The sequence below is a fragment of the Priapulus caudatus genome, unplaced genomic scaffold (genome assembly GCF_000485595.1).
Source record: "Priapulus caudatus unplaced genomic scaffold, Priapulus_caudatus-5.0.1 Scaffold107, whole genome shotgun sequence".
Taxonomy (NCBI): domain Eukaryota; kingdom Metazoa; phylum Priapulida; class Priapulimorpha; order Priapulimorphida; family Priapulidae; genus Priapulus; species Priapulus caudatus.
In genome coordinates this window covers 448,872-466,371 of record NW_014577168.1, presented here as the reverse complement: position 1 = coordinate 466,371, position 17,500 = coordinate 448,872, and the positions used below count along the sequence as shown (strand labels likewise).

General features: G+C 39.8%; 3 protein-coding genes across 4 annotated transcripts in view; 1 reads left to right on the top strand and 2 right to left on the bottom strand.

The window, feature by feature from the left end:
* Positions 1–179: 179 nt before the first annotated feature.
* LOC106805276 (probable 18S rRNA (guanine-N(7))-methyltransferase) lies at positions 180–7,479 on the bottom strand. Of its 2 annotated transcripts, none has more exons than XM_014806813.1 (9): positions 7,461–7,479; positions 4,638–4,675; positions 4,351–4,446; positions 3,678–3,857; positions 3,185–3,332; positions 2,836–2,921; positions 2,524–2,631; positions 525–614; positions 180–351 (listed from the first exon to the last, which is right to left on the bottom strand). In XM_014806813.1, exons 3-9 carry the CDS (start codon positions 4,437–4,439, stop codon positions 297–299), a joined length of 756 nt encoding a protein of 251 aa, XP_014662299.1. In that variant the 5' UTR covers positions 4,440–4,446; positions 4,638–4,675; positions 7,461–7,479; the 3' UTR covers positions 180–296. The 2 variants fall into 2 exon arrangements, with proteins under 2 accessions (XP_014662299.1, XP_014662296.1); XM_014806810.1 differs by lacking the exon at positions 7,461–7,479 and adding an exon at positions 6,636–6,766.
* On the top strand, positions 7,099–8,780 carry LOC106805278 (dnaJ homolog subfamily C member 30-like). The gene has a single exon (XM_014806815.1). The coding sequence runs from the start codon at positions 7,474–7,476 to the stop codon at positions 8,242–8,244; it is 771 nt and encodes a 256-aa protein (XP_014662301.1). The 5' UTR covers positions 7,099–7,473; the 3' UTR covers positions 8,245–8,780.
* A 1,590-nt stretch (positions 8,781–10,370) lies between these two features.
* Positions 10,371–17,500, bottom strand: part of LOC106805277 — a 7,503-nt gene continuing 373 nt past the window's right edge. Inside the window, exons 2-9 of the mRNA XM_014806814.1 lie at positions 14,577–14,654; positions 13,949–13,993; positions 13,376–13,431; positions 13,105–13,183; positions 12,819–12,947; positions 12,552–12,629; positions 12,312–12,449; positions 10,371–11,206 (exon numbers count right to left, since the gene is read on the bottom strand). Of these exons, the coding sequence (XP_014662300.1) occupies positions 11,099–11,206; positions 12,312–12,449; positions 12,552–12,629; positions 12,819–12,947; positions 13,105–13,183; positions 13,376–13,431; positions 13,949–13,993; positions 14,577–14,654 (711 nt within the window). The 3' untranslated portion in view covers positions 10,371–11,098. The remainder of the gene's footprint in view (positions 11,207–12,311; positions 12,450–12,551; positions 12,630–12,818; positions 12,948–13,104; positions 13,184–13,375; positions 13,432–13,948; positions 13,994–14,576; positions 14,655–17,500) is intronic.

Sequence of the window (17,500 nt, the reverse complement as noted above, 5' to 3'; positions counted from 1 at the left end):
GATTTTATAAGTATCAAGTAGAAAATCACATCTTTTACTTCAAATACTTTACCCCCAGACTAATGGATGGCATGTGCATTTGATCATGAGACTTCACTGTAACAGGTGAATAAAGATCGTAACAAAGTAAGGTCTAAAATTGACTAATAAGTTCTTGTCACAATGATGCTATCAAGAAATTGTGTGAGGTTTGTTCATCATCTATGCATGATAAAAATTTATTACTTAATAATCACAGAAAAATGCGATGCATATCATATATACACATTCCAATGTTTATCGAACCATGATGACACTTAAAACTTGTCTTTCCTTTTTCTGCCAGTATACTTTGAGTCTGGTCTCACTTCCCTAAATAAAGCAAATAGATACATCTAAGCAGCAGCATGCTTTCAGTCTTAATTAATTTTGTTTTTCAACAGAAAAAACTCGGCATTATAACAACAAGATGGATTGTCTACTCCAAATACCTGGTCATCCTCATTAGAGTCTAGTTCTAACTTAATAATGCATGAAAAACTCACTTTCCCTGTCGTCTTCTTCGTTCCTTTTTCTCCAAAATCCAATCTCGGCTCTTCTTTAGTGGCTTTCCTCTTGCTGCTTTTATTCTCTGTCTACAGTGTTAAATATGCAAACGCTTTAAGAATTTATTATAATTTATTTACAAGATTTAAAATGACTTAAGACATTACTTGATGGAAAATACTTATTAAACAGAATTTATAATTTATATGTATATATATCAGGAGCGTATAATGACAAATTTGACGTATTTGTCATTATACGCTCCAGGGGCCCGTTGTCAGAAACAAATTAGTGTTAACATTAACCTTAACATTAACTTTTTCTCTTAAAGCGTTGCCAGAAACTTTGTAAAACTAAGAGAATTAAAAATTCTCGTAACTTTTCTCTTAACTTAAGAGATCCTAGACCCTCCCTTAACTTTAATATTAAGTTGAAAATAACACATTTACACTACGAATTACAATTATAATTTATAGTGATATTATATTTTATAATAATGAATCAAATGTGTGTTTTTCTTGAAACAATTATTAATTATCTACCGCTAATAAAACAAAAAAATACCTTTACAAATGGTGTATGGCATTTGTTCTCTTGTTTTAAATACTTTTGCACTGACCACACGACTCTCGCGTCTCGTGAGAATTTACAGTGTGAGAATTACAGTGTGAGAATTTGTCTTCTTGTGCAGAATAAATTCAAGACCGTGTCGTTTTTCATCAAATATTATTTATATGTGGTTAGCCATCATAATATGCATAAATTACTGTGATGTACAATAAATGTGTATGAATTTGAATTTTGTGATCGATTCTCATCCAATCAGCAGCCTTGTGACATGAAATTATGAAGTTCCTGTTATCGTGAGTTTTCACTTAAGTAGGTTTAGTTTAAGTTGGTTTCTGGCAACGCTATTAAAATTAACCTTAACATTAACATTAGACTTAAAATTAATCGTAACTTTACGAAGTTTCTGACAACGGGCCCCTGATATATATATATATATAATCAGGATAGAATAAAAACAATTTTTTTTTATTTACTCCCGATTTAATATTAGAATTATGCTCCATAGTAAATACATGATCACACAATGATACATCTATACCAGGAGTAGATAATAGGGAAGGAGTGTGACATCAATAAACAAGGGAAATTCGTCATTTACTAGCCTTATAATACCTACGATTTACTACGCGTAACTCATCCAACTTGAGCTCAAATCGGACACAGTACATCTGCCTACCATCGTGCGAAATCCTTTCCTCGTATACACCCGCAATCCGGAGATACAGACTAAAACGTACGACACGATTTTCAATTCTTTGGCCATCAATCCAAATCCACTGCCCGCCTCTATTCAAACAAAAGGCAGCTACTAACCACACTGTCCACGGCTTGCGCTCACGGCGAGGCGCTGTGGCTCGCAGGGTGATTAGGCATCAACGCAACACTCGGCGAGCTAACCTTTGACCCGGTAGCACGCTAGTACAATGTATCCGTGTATGTCATACGGGCAATGACGGCAATAACAGCTGGCAATGCCCCATCACGCACGCACGCACGCCAATCCGTGCTATCAGCAGCAGATCCGATTCAAATCTCACAGCGCCTCGCCCTGAGCGCAAGCCGTGGACAGTGTGGTTAGTAGCTGCCTTTTGTTTGAATAGAGGCGGGCAGTGGATTTGGATTGATGGCCAAAGAATATCCGGATTGCGGGTGTATACGAGGAAAGGATTTCGCACGATGGTAGGCGGATGTACTGTGTCCGATTTGAGCTCAAGTTGGATGAGTTACGTGTAGTAAATCGTAGGTATTATAAGGCTAGTAAATGACGAATTTCCCTTGTTTATTGATGTCACACTCCTTCCCTATTATCTACTCCTGATCTATACTAATTTACAAATAGTGCAAGCAAATGCAATAAGCAAGCAATTACTTATGTATCATGTATTTTAATTGTAAAGTGCCCTACTTAAAATACAGCTATTACACTACCTGACATCTGTGTACTGAACATGGCCGGGGACACCCTTCTCACCAGGTGCCGTACCCAGACCCCGGGGCAACTGCTGCTGCCCTCCTACGAACAGCACGAGAAATACCCTGCAACGGACATGCCACATGGTTAATCACGGTGTCTGTTATCACTCTAGACCAAAGTCGCAATGATAATGTGACCCGATTATGCAATACATTGCACACCTACTAATTAGCACAGCATCAACATGAATTAGTTTAATTAAGAAGCTGGAACTGCAGAAACTTAATGTGGAAACTGTTGCAATAATGATTTTTGATGAACATTACTTTTTCGCCTTACTACTGTTCGGATAGTCCACAACGACACCACCAGTAAATCCTGCTTTCAATGCTTGTTGGGTGATAAGCTCTACCTGTTAGCATAAAAAAGTATAAAGAAATTCATTTGTATTTAAATTGAGATTTCATATTGTATTAAAGCTTAAAGTACTTTAACATCCACCAATGTCCACTTTCATACTAAATCGACAAGATATTGTGTACAGACCAAACTCACAGACAATGGATATATACTTAATAAATATTTAAATAAATACAATATCCACATACAATTATCAACAACATGACTGACAATGAACTAAATAATACAGGCTCCTTCTCCAGCCATACGCGTTACCTGTTGGGAGTTTTCTGGGTAAAATTGGAAAGCTGCACGGCCGCCACGTGCGAGGCAGGAATACAGCGTTGAGAAGAACTTGAACATGCGCTTTGCTGGCACGTGTGACTTCTTATCCGCATTGCAAAGCCACTGTAGTGCACTGATGCTGCAAGATAGCAAGTTATACTTGTAGCTTGACTATAGTTCACTTCCATAACAACAGTAACTGTTCACAGCACCATATGTGAAAATCAGCATCGATAAAAGCAGTTGCATGTGCACGAAATATTGAGAGGTCCGAGCATGTTATTTTGAACATACATCTAATACTACAAACAGAACAGAACATTACATTTCATAATGCACAGGATCACTATAGTAGAAATGGTAACAAGTTTGGGTATAATTTTATTACAAAAACTCGGCTGTGACAATGTCCTTAACAGGAATAATAAACACAATTTAACACACGAGTATCGACACTGTTACGGGTCATGGAATAGTGAAATACCTGACTGCACCATCGAACATTCCTGGTCGAAAGGACAGGCCCTGTCCCATGTCTCCAAGCATCAGGTCTCCTTCCACCTCCCTCTCCAGAGCTACACTCAGCATACTGCTGCTAATGTCCAACCCCACCCAGTTGTGTCCATGCTCCGTGAGCGTCTCGCCACTCAAGCCCGATCCACACCTGAAATTGCACGAATTTTACCATAATAGTCAGGGCCGTAGCCTCTGAGATGAGGGGGGGGGAGGTAGCTGCCCCCGCTAGATTTTGGAGCAAAATTAAAAAATAAGCTTAGTTAATAATCGTAAATAACCCTAACGTTATTTTTTTGGTCACTTATCCGTGAAAGCCTCGTCTCAGACCCACCCCCACCACACTATGCATGTCGATCAAGAGCTGCGCCCGTCCCTCATCATTACACAGTTGAGTCATGAAATTTTGCCCCTTCCACTAGGAATTCTCAGCCTACAGCCCTTCAGGACATAGTAGCTGCGCAAAAGCACATATACACATAGTGTATTGCAATGCCAAGATGACAGATTAACCATTGTGAGCCGTTGCAAGATTTAAATTTTAATGCAGTTGACGTAAATAGATGACGTTGCTTAGTGGAAAATATATGTGTCCACAGTATACTACAACTGCTTGTCTGGTGTGATATAAAAGTTATAATTACCCCAAATCGAGAATCATGCATGGCGTATCCTCAGGGAGGGTAAGGAGTTCCACTGCACGCTCTGTCATCTTTAGCTGGATTTCAATCATTCGTGTGCTGCAAAAATTATTAGTCAGCGGTCAATTTTTTAATAATAAATTTCTCTAGACGTCTTATTTTAGGTACGACCAACTACAAAAACATATTTAAATACTGGTTACAGATTTAGAGAGATAGGATTATAGTTGTAGTGGTGATGTATCAATATGACGACGATAATCCTGAAGCACGAGATCGTCATTTCTTACTTTGAAGTGTATTTCCGTGCCTCAGTTTCATTGTAGAACTGCAAAAATATACATAACTATTAGTTATATTTAGTATCACTTTCGCTACAGTAAATGAATGAGTATAAGAGTATCATATGGTTACCATATCATGAAACCCAATACAAGAGTCTGTTAGTAACACACCTTAGAGTAGGTAAAACACATACACGAGAATATGTAGTAACTCACCTACTCTTGTGTCGGGTTAGATTATTATTGTATCAATCATAATTATGTTAATCATGCATGAGGTGCCACGTACGTACGTACGTACACTTACCACACACTTACATGCTGCGGCACATGCAGTACTCGATATAGTTACTAGAGCTATACTCGATACAGTTCGAATCAAAACAATTGAGGCATGTTACTATTACTAAGCTAGCATGTCAGTTTATACAAGTTGTATTACAAACAGATTAGATTAGATACAATTTAGTGCCCTCCGTATTAGTGGCTAGTGCTAAATAGTGCTAAATAGTGCAGGCCTGCGGCAACTCACTGTACGCGGGCTATAGTAATACTAATACTAATAGCTATGCCTGTACCGTAGTATTTGGACGCTCGCCCGAAACTGGACGCTCCTAAGTGCGCATGCACGCAGGCGCCTCTTGTTTTGCAAGGGCACATGCGCAGCATGTGCAGTAGTCATCTGCGCATCTCGCCCATCGAAAACGGTTGCAATAAACAAACATGGCGGCCAACCCGGTCACTCATGGAAACATTTGATTGAAACAATTTGCAATATAGTAAGTTAGTAAGACTGTGTTATGTGTGTCAGGTTACAAGGTGAAACAAAAAGAAAACAAAAGAGCATGGCTACTATTTCCTACAGCCCTGCAAAACAAGATTAAAACAAAAAGAAAACAAAAGAGCATGCGCGCATGCGCACTTAGGAGCGTCCAGTTTCGGGCGAGCCTCTAAATACTACGGTACATGCCTATAGTACTAGAGCTCATAGGGTCTATGTCCCCCAGGGTACTGCCGGAACATACCCTGGGTATGGTCCGGTATACCGGGACCGTACCCTAGCTGGTAACTATCTGATATGGTTAGGGTTAGGGTTAGAGTTAGGGTTAGGGAGTAGGCGACTCCCTAGACTCGTTAGTGGAGTAGGCGCGGTACCGGTACGGTCCGGCATATTACTATTAGATAGTACCAGCCTACCAGGGTACGTTCCGGTATACCAGACCGTACCCTGGGTACCCACAGTACACTGGGGGACATAGACCCTCTCAGCAGTACTACTACTACTACTACTACTACTACTACTACTACTACTACTACTACTACTACTACTACTAAGATAAAATAAGATAAGATAAGTTTATTTTATCACTTCCAATATAAGCAGGTACAAGGATTTTTGCTATACTAAGGAGTATTAAAGACTACTACTACAACTATCCCGACCAGGCTGTGCGACGGATTGTCTATACGGTATTCTAACCCTAGCAATACCGTTTCTTGGAGCTACTACTACTACTACTAGTAGTACTAGTACTAGTAGTACTACTGCTCATAGGGTCTATGTCCCCCAGGGTACTGCCGGAACGTCCGCGGTCCGGTACCCGTACCCTGGTCACTATTTGATATGGTTAAGGTTAGGATTAGGGTTAGGGTTAGAGTTAGTGTTAGGGTTAGGGTTAGGGTTTGGGTTAGGGAGTAGGCGTAGGTGACTCCCTAGACTCGTTAGTGGAGTAGGCTAGGTACGGTCCGGCATATTAGATAGTACCAGGGTACGTTCCGGTATACCGGACCGTACCCAGGGTACGTTCCAGCAGTACCCCGGGGGACATAGACCCTCTCAGCCCTACTACTAGTACTAGTACTAGAGTAGCCTAGAGCTAAAACGTAACTATGGGACTAATGACAAGACGCACTGACGAGTGCCGGAATACTCTAACCAGAATTTGCATTATCAATATCATCAGGAGTGTTTGATACACTCCTGATATCATACAGGACACTCACAATTTCTGGTGGAGCTTGATGCTCGGGTCTTCTTACAGATGCCATAATTCAGATCATAGACATAGATATAGAATACAGATCTAGATCTAGCTTCTATTCTATATCTATGTTCAGATAATCAATCACGCACGTTTTTCAATCGGAAAACCCATTCGACTCTTCCCGTCATGCCTAGAAAACAGCGCTATTCTCTGAATGGTCCGAGGGTACCCGAATGGCACGTTTTTCTGTTTTGGTAGAAAAATGTTCGGCAAAGGATTCGTATAGCGAAGTGCTTCAGGTATGAAAGATTAAAAATGAATGCTCGCGTATATATGCCATAAATGTTTTATGTCAAAAAAAGTTGATATACAGTTTAGCATTTATATCTATGCTTAGATATGGTTAAAAACTATTAGTTCTTTAATACAAGTATGATTACGAATCACCTGATAAGGGGCCGATGTATGACGTCATCGACTATAATTTCAAGATGGCAGCCCCCATCTAGTCGAAAAAGCTTTTAGCTGGTTTAGTGTTTAGAGTATATGAATTGTGCTTTTCTTCAAATTATCGGTCTGCAGACAGTTGCCATGAACCATTAATGATGTGCCCAACTCTAAATACGGCTTTTTTCAACGGATTCATAGTACGTTGTAGTTTAGACATCGGTATTTACTTCAATCTATGCTTCAACTCTGAACTCAAGCCAAGGACATGTAAACATCAATAGTCAATACTGACAATAGTGCAACTTGCAAGTAGCCTACACCAGCTATACTGGACGCCATGTATGATGTAAGCTGCAATGGTCATTGGCATCATTCTACGTTGAAGCAGGCTTACCTGAAAAGAAGAGATGTGGGCCACACTACGTTACAGCTACAGGGTTTGTGGCAAGTGTCACACATTTCATTATCAGCAACAAGTCATAGATGAGGCTAGCATTCAGCAAAAACATTTGATACGTAATTTTAATACCTCTGGACATCGATTTTGTGCTCACGAGACAGAAAAGGACTACTATAGTATTCTTGGCATAACACGACATGCAACACAAACTCAGATAAAGAATGCGTTTTATGATTTATCCAAAAAATATCACCCAGATGTCAGCAGAGACGATCCAAATGCGCATGCGTACTACACCCAGATCACAGAAGCATATGATGTGCTCGGAAACTATCACATGCGTAGGAAGTACGACAGTGGTGTAGATACTTCCTCTGGTTTCTATAGTAGAAAGACGGGCCCCACGTGGCAAAAAGATTACCCTAGGCCAGGAACCAGTAGCAAATGGACACATGAAGGACCTACACGCCCCAGTGGGATGCCACATGGTTCAACTAGGATTTACGACTTTGACGAATTTCATCGTGCACATTATGGTGGGACAATAAACAGAGAGCAGCAAAGGAAGCGAAGAACTCGGGACAAGTCGCAGTTTGATATGAGACAAGACTTTATCACACGCAGGTCTATGATCATAACTGGTCTGATATACTTCTGGTTTCTAGTGACCATTTACCGTAATGAGGAATTAAATGAGAGAAAAAATTGGGTAGAAAAGCTTAGACAGAAGCAGCTGAAGAAGCTATCAGAGAGTGTTGACAAACGTAGTGATTCTTGATTAAATATTTGGACAATAGACAATGTCTTTTGTAATGAGCTTCCATCTTGAAATGATTACTATAGCAAACTCAACATCTCGGCAAATATTTTCAGAGTAACTACTTTTAGTTACTATTGGCTAATTTTCCTTTGTTGAGCATTTCGTTAGTACCAGGGTTCTCCTGACGAAGTTAGAAAGGCATATCGTTTATTGATAGATTACGGAGGGCTAATCCGACTGAACGGGTAGTGAAAATCTTTCATTATATATTTATATTGGGTTCACTGTCCTCAATGATATACACTAGCATGGAATTTCAATTAGCATGCTACAACAAGCTCCTACCATGCAAGGAGTAGAATAGGCGTGAACTAGCCTGAATCAGAAGTCTGACGCAATCTTAGTACCTTCAAGATAATCGTTGCTTGTACAGTAATTGCCAGGTTATACCCAAGATAAACATCATACCCAAAATGCTACTGTAATTGTTCATTTTGTTGTTTGAGAAATTTTATTTAAATGAATAATAAAATATATTATTATTATAGAAGTTATTTGCTCACATGTAAGTGTATCAATACCAGGTGTGTAATAGAGTTCTATAATAATGTTTTCAACACGTGTGAGGATGTTTGCAAAATGTTCCATTAGTCAAAAAGTGATAAAAATATAAACAAATACGATTTTTAGCAAAATCTAGTTTATATTATTAGAACGTTTATTGAAAACCATAGATTTTTTGGAGAGATTCGTTCACCACAAATGTTCATTAACATTGTGAGTGAACATCAACTGAATTTTTACAGTTAGAGACCGTAACATACACATAGTTATAGACCGTAAAAAAGAGATTACCCTGGTAATGACAACCAGTCATTAAATTAACAAATTTGTGTAATTAACATGCCCTGGATTTTAAATTTTGATGTATATCATCAAGAGTGTATAAAGAAGGAGAGCGTACAATGGTGAAATGCTGAAATCATGTTGCAGTATTAGTCGAATTAATAAACTTTCCCCGTTTTATGAAGATTTTTTGCAGTATTATTGATCAGCTGTCCTACTTTCTTAATATAAAACAAACCGCATGTCCTTACGATGCCTCTACGCTGAGATAATGAGCAGTGAAAATCTGGTATTTTCGCCGAAAACCGACTCAAGATCAGTTTTACTGCAACTGTCTCTCGTTTTGTGGACTGTATGTTGCTTCCGGACGCCGCTGTGTAGCGCTGACTTGATACGTTATTACTACAGCATTACTACATCCAGCGTAAGGGGCGGGTCATCACCATGGCGATAAATAACAACGTTTTTGTGGAGTAATGGCTGCATCAATGACTGGAAATGCGAGAAAAGATAGTAGAAGGAAAATAAATTTCATTGTCAATGAATGACGGAAACACGCGAGGTTTCCCGAAGCTATCGCCAGAACGAGAGACAGTCACAGCCACTAAGTATCTCGAGTCGGTTTTCGGCGAAAACACCAGATTTTCACCGCTCATTATCTCAGCGTAGAGGCATCGTAGAGACAAGCGGTTTGTTTTATATTAGCAAGGTAGGACAGCTGATCAATAATACCACAAAGAATCGTCAAAATAAAAACGGGCAAAGTTTATTAATTCGACTAATACTGCAGCATGGTTTCAGCATTTCACCGTTGTACGCTCTCCTTAAAATAAGCTCTTGATATCATTCTAATGAGAAGAAATTATCTACAAAGATGGTGTATATTCAACCACGAACACATCAATAGTTGTAGTTTAGTGTTCACGATACAACTAATACTGCTGGTAAACAATGAAATTCTACCTCCTGATACTGCATTTTGGGAATGCTATTGCAACACATAACTGCAATGATAAAATACTGACTAAGTGGATATTAATACGTTTCTTGAGAATAGACGGAATGTAGAATTGAGCAACAAAAAGATAACATTTGCAAATATATAACAAGATCGCTATAGCTATGAATTATCCCATATATTAACTAGTGTTTCATAAAATACAGACCTGTGGATATTGGCAAATTGTTGATATAACCTTTTTCATTAATTACACTCACCAACAGAAACTACTTAAAATACCACAATAAATAAATATATTTCCGTCAAAATATGTTGAGCAATTTTAGTAAATGGGAAAATCAAGAACTTGATAAAAAAACTTTATGTATATAATAATGCAGTTTAATTCACTCACTGTTTTTAATATGTACAATGGCATAGGTGAATTAATTAACACTGAAGTAGCTTGCAAGTCATTTGTAAAAATAAAATCTGTGAAAGTACTTGCAAGTCAGAACTCGCTTTAACATATTTTTAAGCAGTTCATGTACCTGTGGTCGTATTACATTTCACATTTACAAAATCCGCAGCGTTGACGAGGCGCGGTTAAAAGTCGGAATAATGCCCCGCTTGAGAGCCGAGACAAATTCCCAGAAGATGGAACCATGATGTCGTATGATCGATAAAGCGTATCGCATGGTGTAGTACTGGTACGCGGGCGCATACACCAGTAATATCGACCAAGTGATGCGGGCGTACGGGGTTACGGCGCATGCACCAGTCTCGACCAATCACGACCAAGTGCATCGCAGTAGCAGCAGCAGTAGGACAAGCGCCATATATATAAATAGATGCTATGAAAATATCTATACAATGTAAAGACATGTTCATATTCACACTGACAACTTTGATAACATTGTGAAAAATCAGTATACCTTCAGCAGCAGCTGTAATCCTTTGTGACTGATCGATAGAATTAGTTTCCCTCAAATACATAAACATATATAACATCAAGAAAGACAAGCCACTGGGAGGAGCCACTTTACCCCGATTTGTTGCTCCACGAGTATTCACCAGTTTGCTGAATTAGTTGCTCTCCAACATCTCCGCAAGATCAAAAAAGATTCTTGATAGGTCATTGCCCATAACAGACTCTTTACCCTGGTTTGTCACTCCATAGGAATAGTCGCCAACCTGTGTAACAGTAACAGATAAAACATCATGCAACTGCAGCCACTGCATGCCAAGATGACCCCACCATCTGCTATCATACAGCATTTAATATTAAACGTAAATACAGTAAAACTCGCATAAGTCGTCATCGCCTAACTCGTCAATTCGCATAAGTCGTCATGGAAGTCAAACTCCCGATTTTCTCTCATAGTAAATCCATTGGAATAGCCCCGCCTAAGTCGTCATTTATAAGCCGTCATTATGTGCAAGTCACCGCCCTCAGACAGATCCCATGTAATACAAACAACAGTAATTTCCCATCTGTAAGTCGTCATCAGAAATGCCCATGGCGCGCGCGCAGTGTACGGTCTAGGGGATGTGCGATTTGGCTGTCGCAGATGTGCGCTTAAATACTACCTGATTTACTGTAGGACTCCCTGATTTGACATATGCAGGAGTCCATGTGACTCCCTGAAAATTCAGCTATACTAACTAGTTCGTTCCTAAGCACGGCCTCGCGGAATTACTGTATTTTTTCAGCAAGTGTTCCAAGAAAATTTGGCAGACGTGCCCCGCAAATGTCCTGCAATGTCCAAACGTGTAATCAACAGCGGATGTTACAGATAGCCAGCGTGTGCCGCACTTGCCGCTAGTGCATACGATGTACTTGCATTATGGCCAGCAGCGGTGTCGATTGATGTACGGACCCGATTGTTTCATGTCTGCTATGTATGTGGCGCGAACTGACGTCGTGTGTGGAGCATGTTTATGACTGCGTAGGGGTGACGGGCGCCTGGGAGGGGAGCCCTACATATAAGTCGACAAAATGACGACTTACGCGTATGTCGTCATTTTTGCAAGTCCGCACAAATATGCTGGTCCAAAAAGTGTCGACTTATGCGAGTTTTACTGTACAATAACACCTGTATTAGGCACCTTCATAGACCAGACATCTGTTCATGGAAAGTTAGAGAAAGTTGCCACCACTGAAAAATGTTGTATTATTATCCTTCATTACATCTAACGAGTACATGTAACGATTACATCTAAAGAAAATCTTTTACAGTACCTCAATAAGTTGGAATTTTTTTTATCAACACATATTGATTGTGGACTGTACACGAACCTCTGTATATTCATCATTTACTGGGCAGATGATGGTATCATTGAAGTCGGAACCAGGCACCACCTTTGCCGGCAGAAGCAGCTGGTCATCAAATTGTCCAGGTTTACCAAGATCTTCTGGGCCTTTTTTGGCATGTGCCTGCAAACACAAGTTCAATGAGTCCTCGTTGTGAGTTGTCACTAAAAGTCGGTTGAACCTTGGTTGCGCAATGTGCAAACTAATATCCCAACTGATTCTTACCATTATGAAGGCCTTCGCCACATACACATCTGCATGAGACAAACTGAGCTTGCATCCCCACGTAACCATGGCGAATGGCTGAAGAGATAGAGGACTTGAATTAGAAACACGTTAAAAGCTAATAACATCACTCCAGCTTTTCACCATAATAATCAGTTTATGATAAAACAGATAGTGGCAATGAACTGACGATGATACATCACTGTTCCACACAGACAGAAAGCAAAAAGAACATAATTTTTGTGAAATATTGTAAGATCCTCTTACATATTCTTTGGTAAGCTTGTTGTATGGTGTGATGATATGGCGGCGCAGGCAAGACCGTAATGCAGATTTTAAAATGGCCAGCTCTGCACGACTGCCGCATGGGTGGTAGAGAAGAACAACTCCCCCATGCTGAAACACAAATGCAAGTGAGTCTAACAGAGTCAGACTGCTATGTTGATTGCACTATCAGTAAAGGTAGAGATTTCAGTTGTTTTGACAGGTACTGGTAAGCTCGTAAAAAATCCATTATTATGAATTGAAGGGAAAGAAATGAAATTCGACATACCTCTAAATTATGGACCCATCTTTGTGGTGGTACATATCTGTATTCACCATATTTAGGCCACAGGGGTCGATGATTCCCACTGCAGCAAAACAACCAGAAATTAATAATGATACGCATAATTTGCAAGTACTATATATATATGCAAACATTTTAGCATTTAATTATGGCATAGGTTAAATAATAGGTTAAACACAAAAATCATACAATAGTGCGTTTATGACATATATAAATTTTCACAATTTTTGCACTGTGTAGTACAAATCTAATATACCTTAGAGGTGGTTCCTCGTCATATTCCAACTTGGTGTGCATGCAGTAGTGTCTAGACTGCAAAAAGCAATAATTGTGTACTGTTATCACTATAAGTCAAATGGTCTCTCAGCTGCAGTTTTAGGAAAAGTTATGAAGTAGAATATTTAATCATATAACATTACAGTCTGTAGTGCAAAATTTAACATTTCCGTATTAACCATAAGTCAGGCATCAGGGATATACTTTTTATACTTGACAAGTGGAGACTAGTAGTATGCAATGACTGAAATAGATAACACCTAGTTCTGCCAATATTGATCCGGCACTGGCTGTTTACTTGAATAAAAAACAAGTACTTTTTATTGTCGTCAAAATTAAACGAGTGTAAATGGTAAAGGAGGTAATGGCCAGTTTTGGATGCATGATGGATTCAAATACAGGATGTATTGAAATACTTATAGGTATATATAGATACAGGATAGACTTATCAGTAAATACAGGAACATTTTCACAACGGCGATGTTAAATTTGACAACGGCGGTACGCCACTGTGCCTCTTATGTATAAGAAACCCTGAACTACATGTACTCACAGGCTCCTTTGTTCCTGGCGGGTGACAATAAATTAATGGCTTGGACTGTAAAAAAGTAATCAATGCCAGACTATATCATATCAATATTGTTCTCGTACATAATTCCCACATCTAATAATAATATTTACCTGTCTACAAACTATATATGCTTTTTAATTTAATTAAAATGAGATCTTGGTATAAAATCTTGCAGTGTGAATTAAGTAGCAGTTATAAATATATATATACAGTGGAACTCCGATTTCATGCGCCCCGATTTAACGCGTGTTCGGATATAACGCGATGAGTCGTTGGCTCCTATTTTTTGCTCTTATATAGCCACATATATATATAACCCCAATTTAGCGCGAATTTGCTTTTTTCGCTATGACATTTTATGGACCCCAACCATCCCGTTATAAAGGGAGTACAGTGTATATATATATATATATATACATATATACATATAGCTTATCCCTCAATATTATATACAATGTATTATGCGCATATAACAATATTCAATATTTATAATCATAACAGACTTAGGTATACAAGTGTGTATGTAGTGGTAATGATAATGATAGTTATGATGATAGAGAAGATGGTGATAATAATAATAATAATAATAATTGCAACAACAATAACATACCTCAACAATTGGCCAATGATAATGTGAGGGACATGTGTAGTCTAAAGCATCTCCATCCCAATCAACATCTAGATGCACCTGCAAGAAATATACATCTATGACTACCAAACAGAAATAGCTAGTGCATTTCATATACACATATATTGAAGCACGTGTACACACTACACAGTACTACACACCTTTTCATTAATCTCAGAATTGTACACAAATTTAGCTTGTTAGGATATACGTGATGTGCCGTTGGGATGGGCGACTTTTTCAAGAAAGATCCTTAGACATGGGTCCCATCTTCACCAAAAGAAACCTTAGACATGGGTCCTTATTTTCCTAAATGCTTTCATATTGGGATTTTGGTTTCAACTTCAAGGCTTCAGTCTCACACCCCCGTCTAATTCTAAATATAATCCAAGTAACCCCCCCCCCCAGGGTTCTGCCCACGGTGGGCGGTGGTGGGCGGGTGTGCCCGGCACTCGCGGTTGCCGCCCGGCACTATAAACGAGTGAATTATCTCCGCCCGGCACTAATTATTACCTAAAAAAACAACAAATTTGTCAGTCTGATATATGGCTTTTTATTGCTCAGAATGCAGGAAAGTTTCAGACTATCCAAAATCAAAAATTTTCCGGGGGGCATGTTGTTGCATTAGCAACAATGTTGTTATTAATGTTTTAAACGAAATCCGACTATGAACTTTCAAAAAAACAAAAAAAAACAATCATTACTAAATGGAGCACTGGAACGGCGAAAAACTTGCAGGTCATCAAAGTCAGCCGCCCCTGTAGTACGTACTACGTTAGATACAATAATGTAACCCAACAAGAGTAGGGTTACAACGCGAGCCTATTCTTTTCTTTGGCGGAGCCCCCGAGTGATTCACTCAGGGCGGTTTTATGGTGCGTTTTTCGAGACTACAACTTCCAAACTGGGTTTATTCTAGTTAGGCTCCAAGATCGAATGTACCATGGGATGCCTGCTGTCAGTCATGACGTCATGACGAAGTTAGCCGAACGCTATGCGCATTGGGAATCTGTACATCACAGGTCAACAGAAATGTGAGTATTGTGATACATAGTAAGTCCCAGGATAGCGGAGAAATGTTCGTGTTTAGTATAAACCCAGTTTGGAAGTTGTAGTCTCGAAAAACGCACCATAAAACCACCCTGAGTGAATCACTCAGGGGCTCCTCCAAAGAAAAGAATAGGCTCGCATTGTAACCCTACTCTTGTTGGGTTACATTATTGTATCTAGTACTACGTGTACGCCTGCTAGTGTAGTAGTACTAGTAGTAGTACTAGTACGACGGTACGGTAGGCCCTAAACCGACCAGGCTCTCCGACTGTTACATGTCATAGGACCACGTAGTGTTAAGCGAGAAGGGAACTTGTGGCTGTTGTTCCCAAACTTGGAATCTTGCACAAACTTGGAATTTCAGCACATTCACAGTTTGGGCAACCAATCTTGAGATTGGGCAAACACAGGTAAACAGAGCTTGCACAAACATATGATTATTAGGATTTCAAACACTCAACTATAAGGTCGTATATACCTTTTTTCCTCAATGAGTTTGGCACCTTTGTATAAATAATAAATGATTATAATAAATAATTGGATAAATATGAGATAAATCCCTTCCTAGTTTGCACCACCCACACCACACACTCGCTATGAGCGGTTGTTGAATCACCGACTGTTTTCAGTTTGCACAATCTTGAGATTGGTCAGCCAAACTAGGGAATCCGCAGTTTGGGCAGCACAATCGTTGCACAATCTCGAGATTGGGCAGATTCCAAGTTTGGTTACAACATGGCTAGGTAGGCCCTAGTCCGCAAATGCAGACGTTATAACTCCGCTTTGCTAATCTGAGGGTGCGGGTTTATCCCCATTACTGGGGTCTGCGTCGGCTCGGACTAGGTAGGCCCTAGCACTGCCACTGGCAGCAAGAACAAGTCGGCACCTGCAGCTACAGCACACACGCGGCCATTGACTATATATAGAATAGAATAGCGGTTTACAGGAATAGGCCCGAGGGCCTGTATCCGGTCTAATTAATACATCAAACCTCAATTTTGTTCATAGTCCCTCGCGATGTTAAATGATTCTAAATTGGGTATTGGTCGTGGTATTGTAGCCTAGACGATCTGCAGCCGGATATACGCGCGAAGCGCGAACAGCACCACCTAGTGGTGCCACTCGAGACAATGCGCTGCCCTATATGTATGCCCTATACCCGAATCCCTTCTGGGTACTAGAGAAAGCCCGAGAATCGGTCAATTGAGCAGTTCTGGCCATTGCAGAAGCCTTTGGACTCTGCACGTAGGGCGAGAATAAATCCAATGGTCGTAATTGGTGTTTTTTTTTGTTGGCGCGTTACGTTTTTTCCTATAAAAGCGATTTCTAATTTATTTAATTTAACGCCCTGAAGTTATTCTCGTACATATCGCGGCCCATAGATGGCGCGACGAGGCTCTCTTCGAGGCATTTCGCAGACAATTTTCGTTAGACTGCCGCGCGGTGGAGAGTTTCACACGCTGCACTAACTATAACTTTAGTGTAGCGAAAGAGACTTGCCCGAATTAACGTCCGTACCAGTCTAACTGGAATCGTGACGTCGCGTTTTCATTATCGTAGCCATGTTCCTTCTCCTTATGAACCTCTTGACCCCGCGCTCGCATCTCCTCTCTAGCCCGTTTTGCCGTTTTTGCATATAATTATTACATCGTACCAGCCACTGCCAGCAAGATCAAGCCCGCACGTACAGCACACACTGATGATCAGTTTGTTTAGACTGAGAATTAATGCCACTAGCGGCACATTAAGACTGGTATTACATTCCACACCTACGGCTACGAATACTTGTATTACTACAAGTACATGTTACAATAATTACTACTAAGTACGTACTACTACTAGTACTAGTAGTAGTA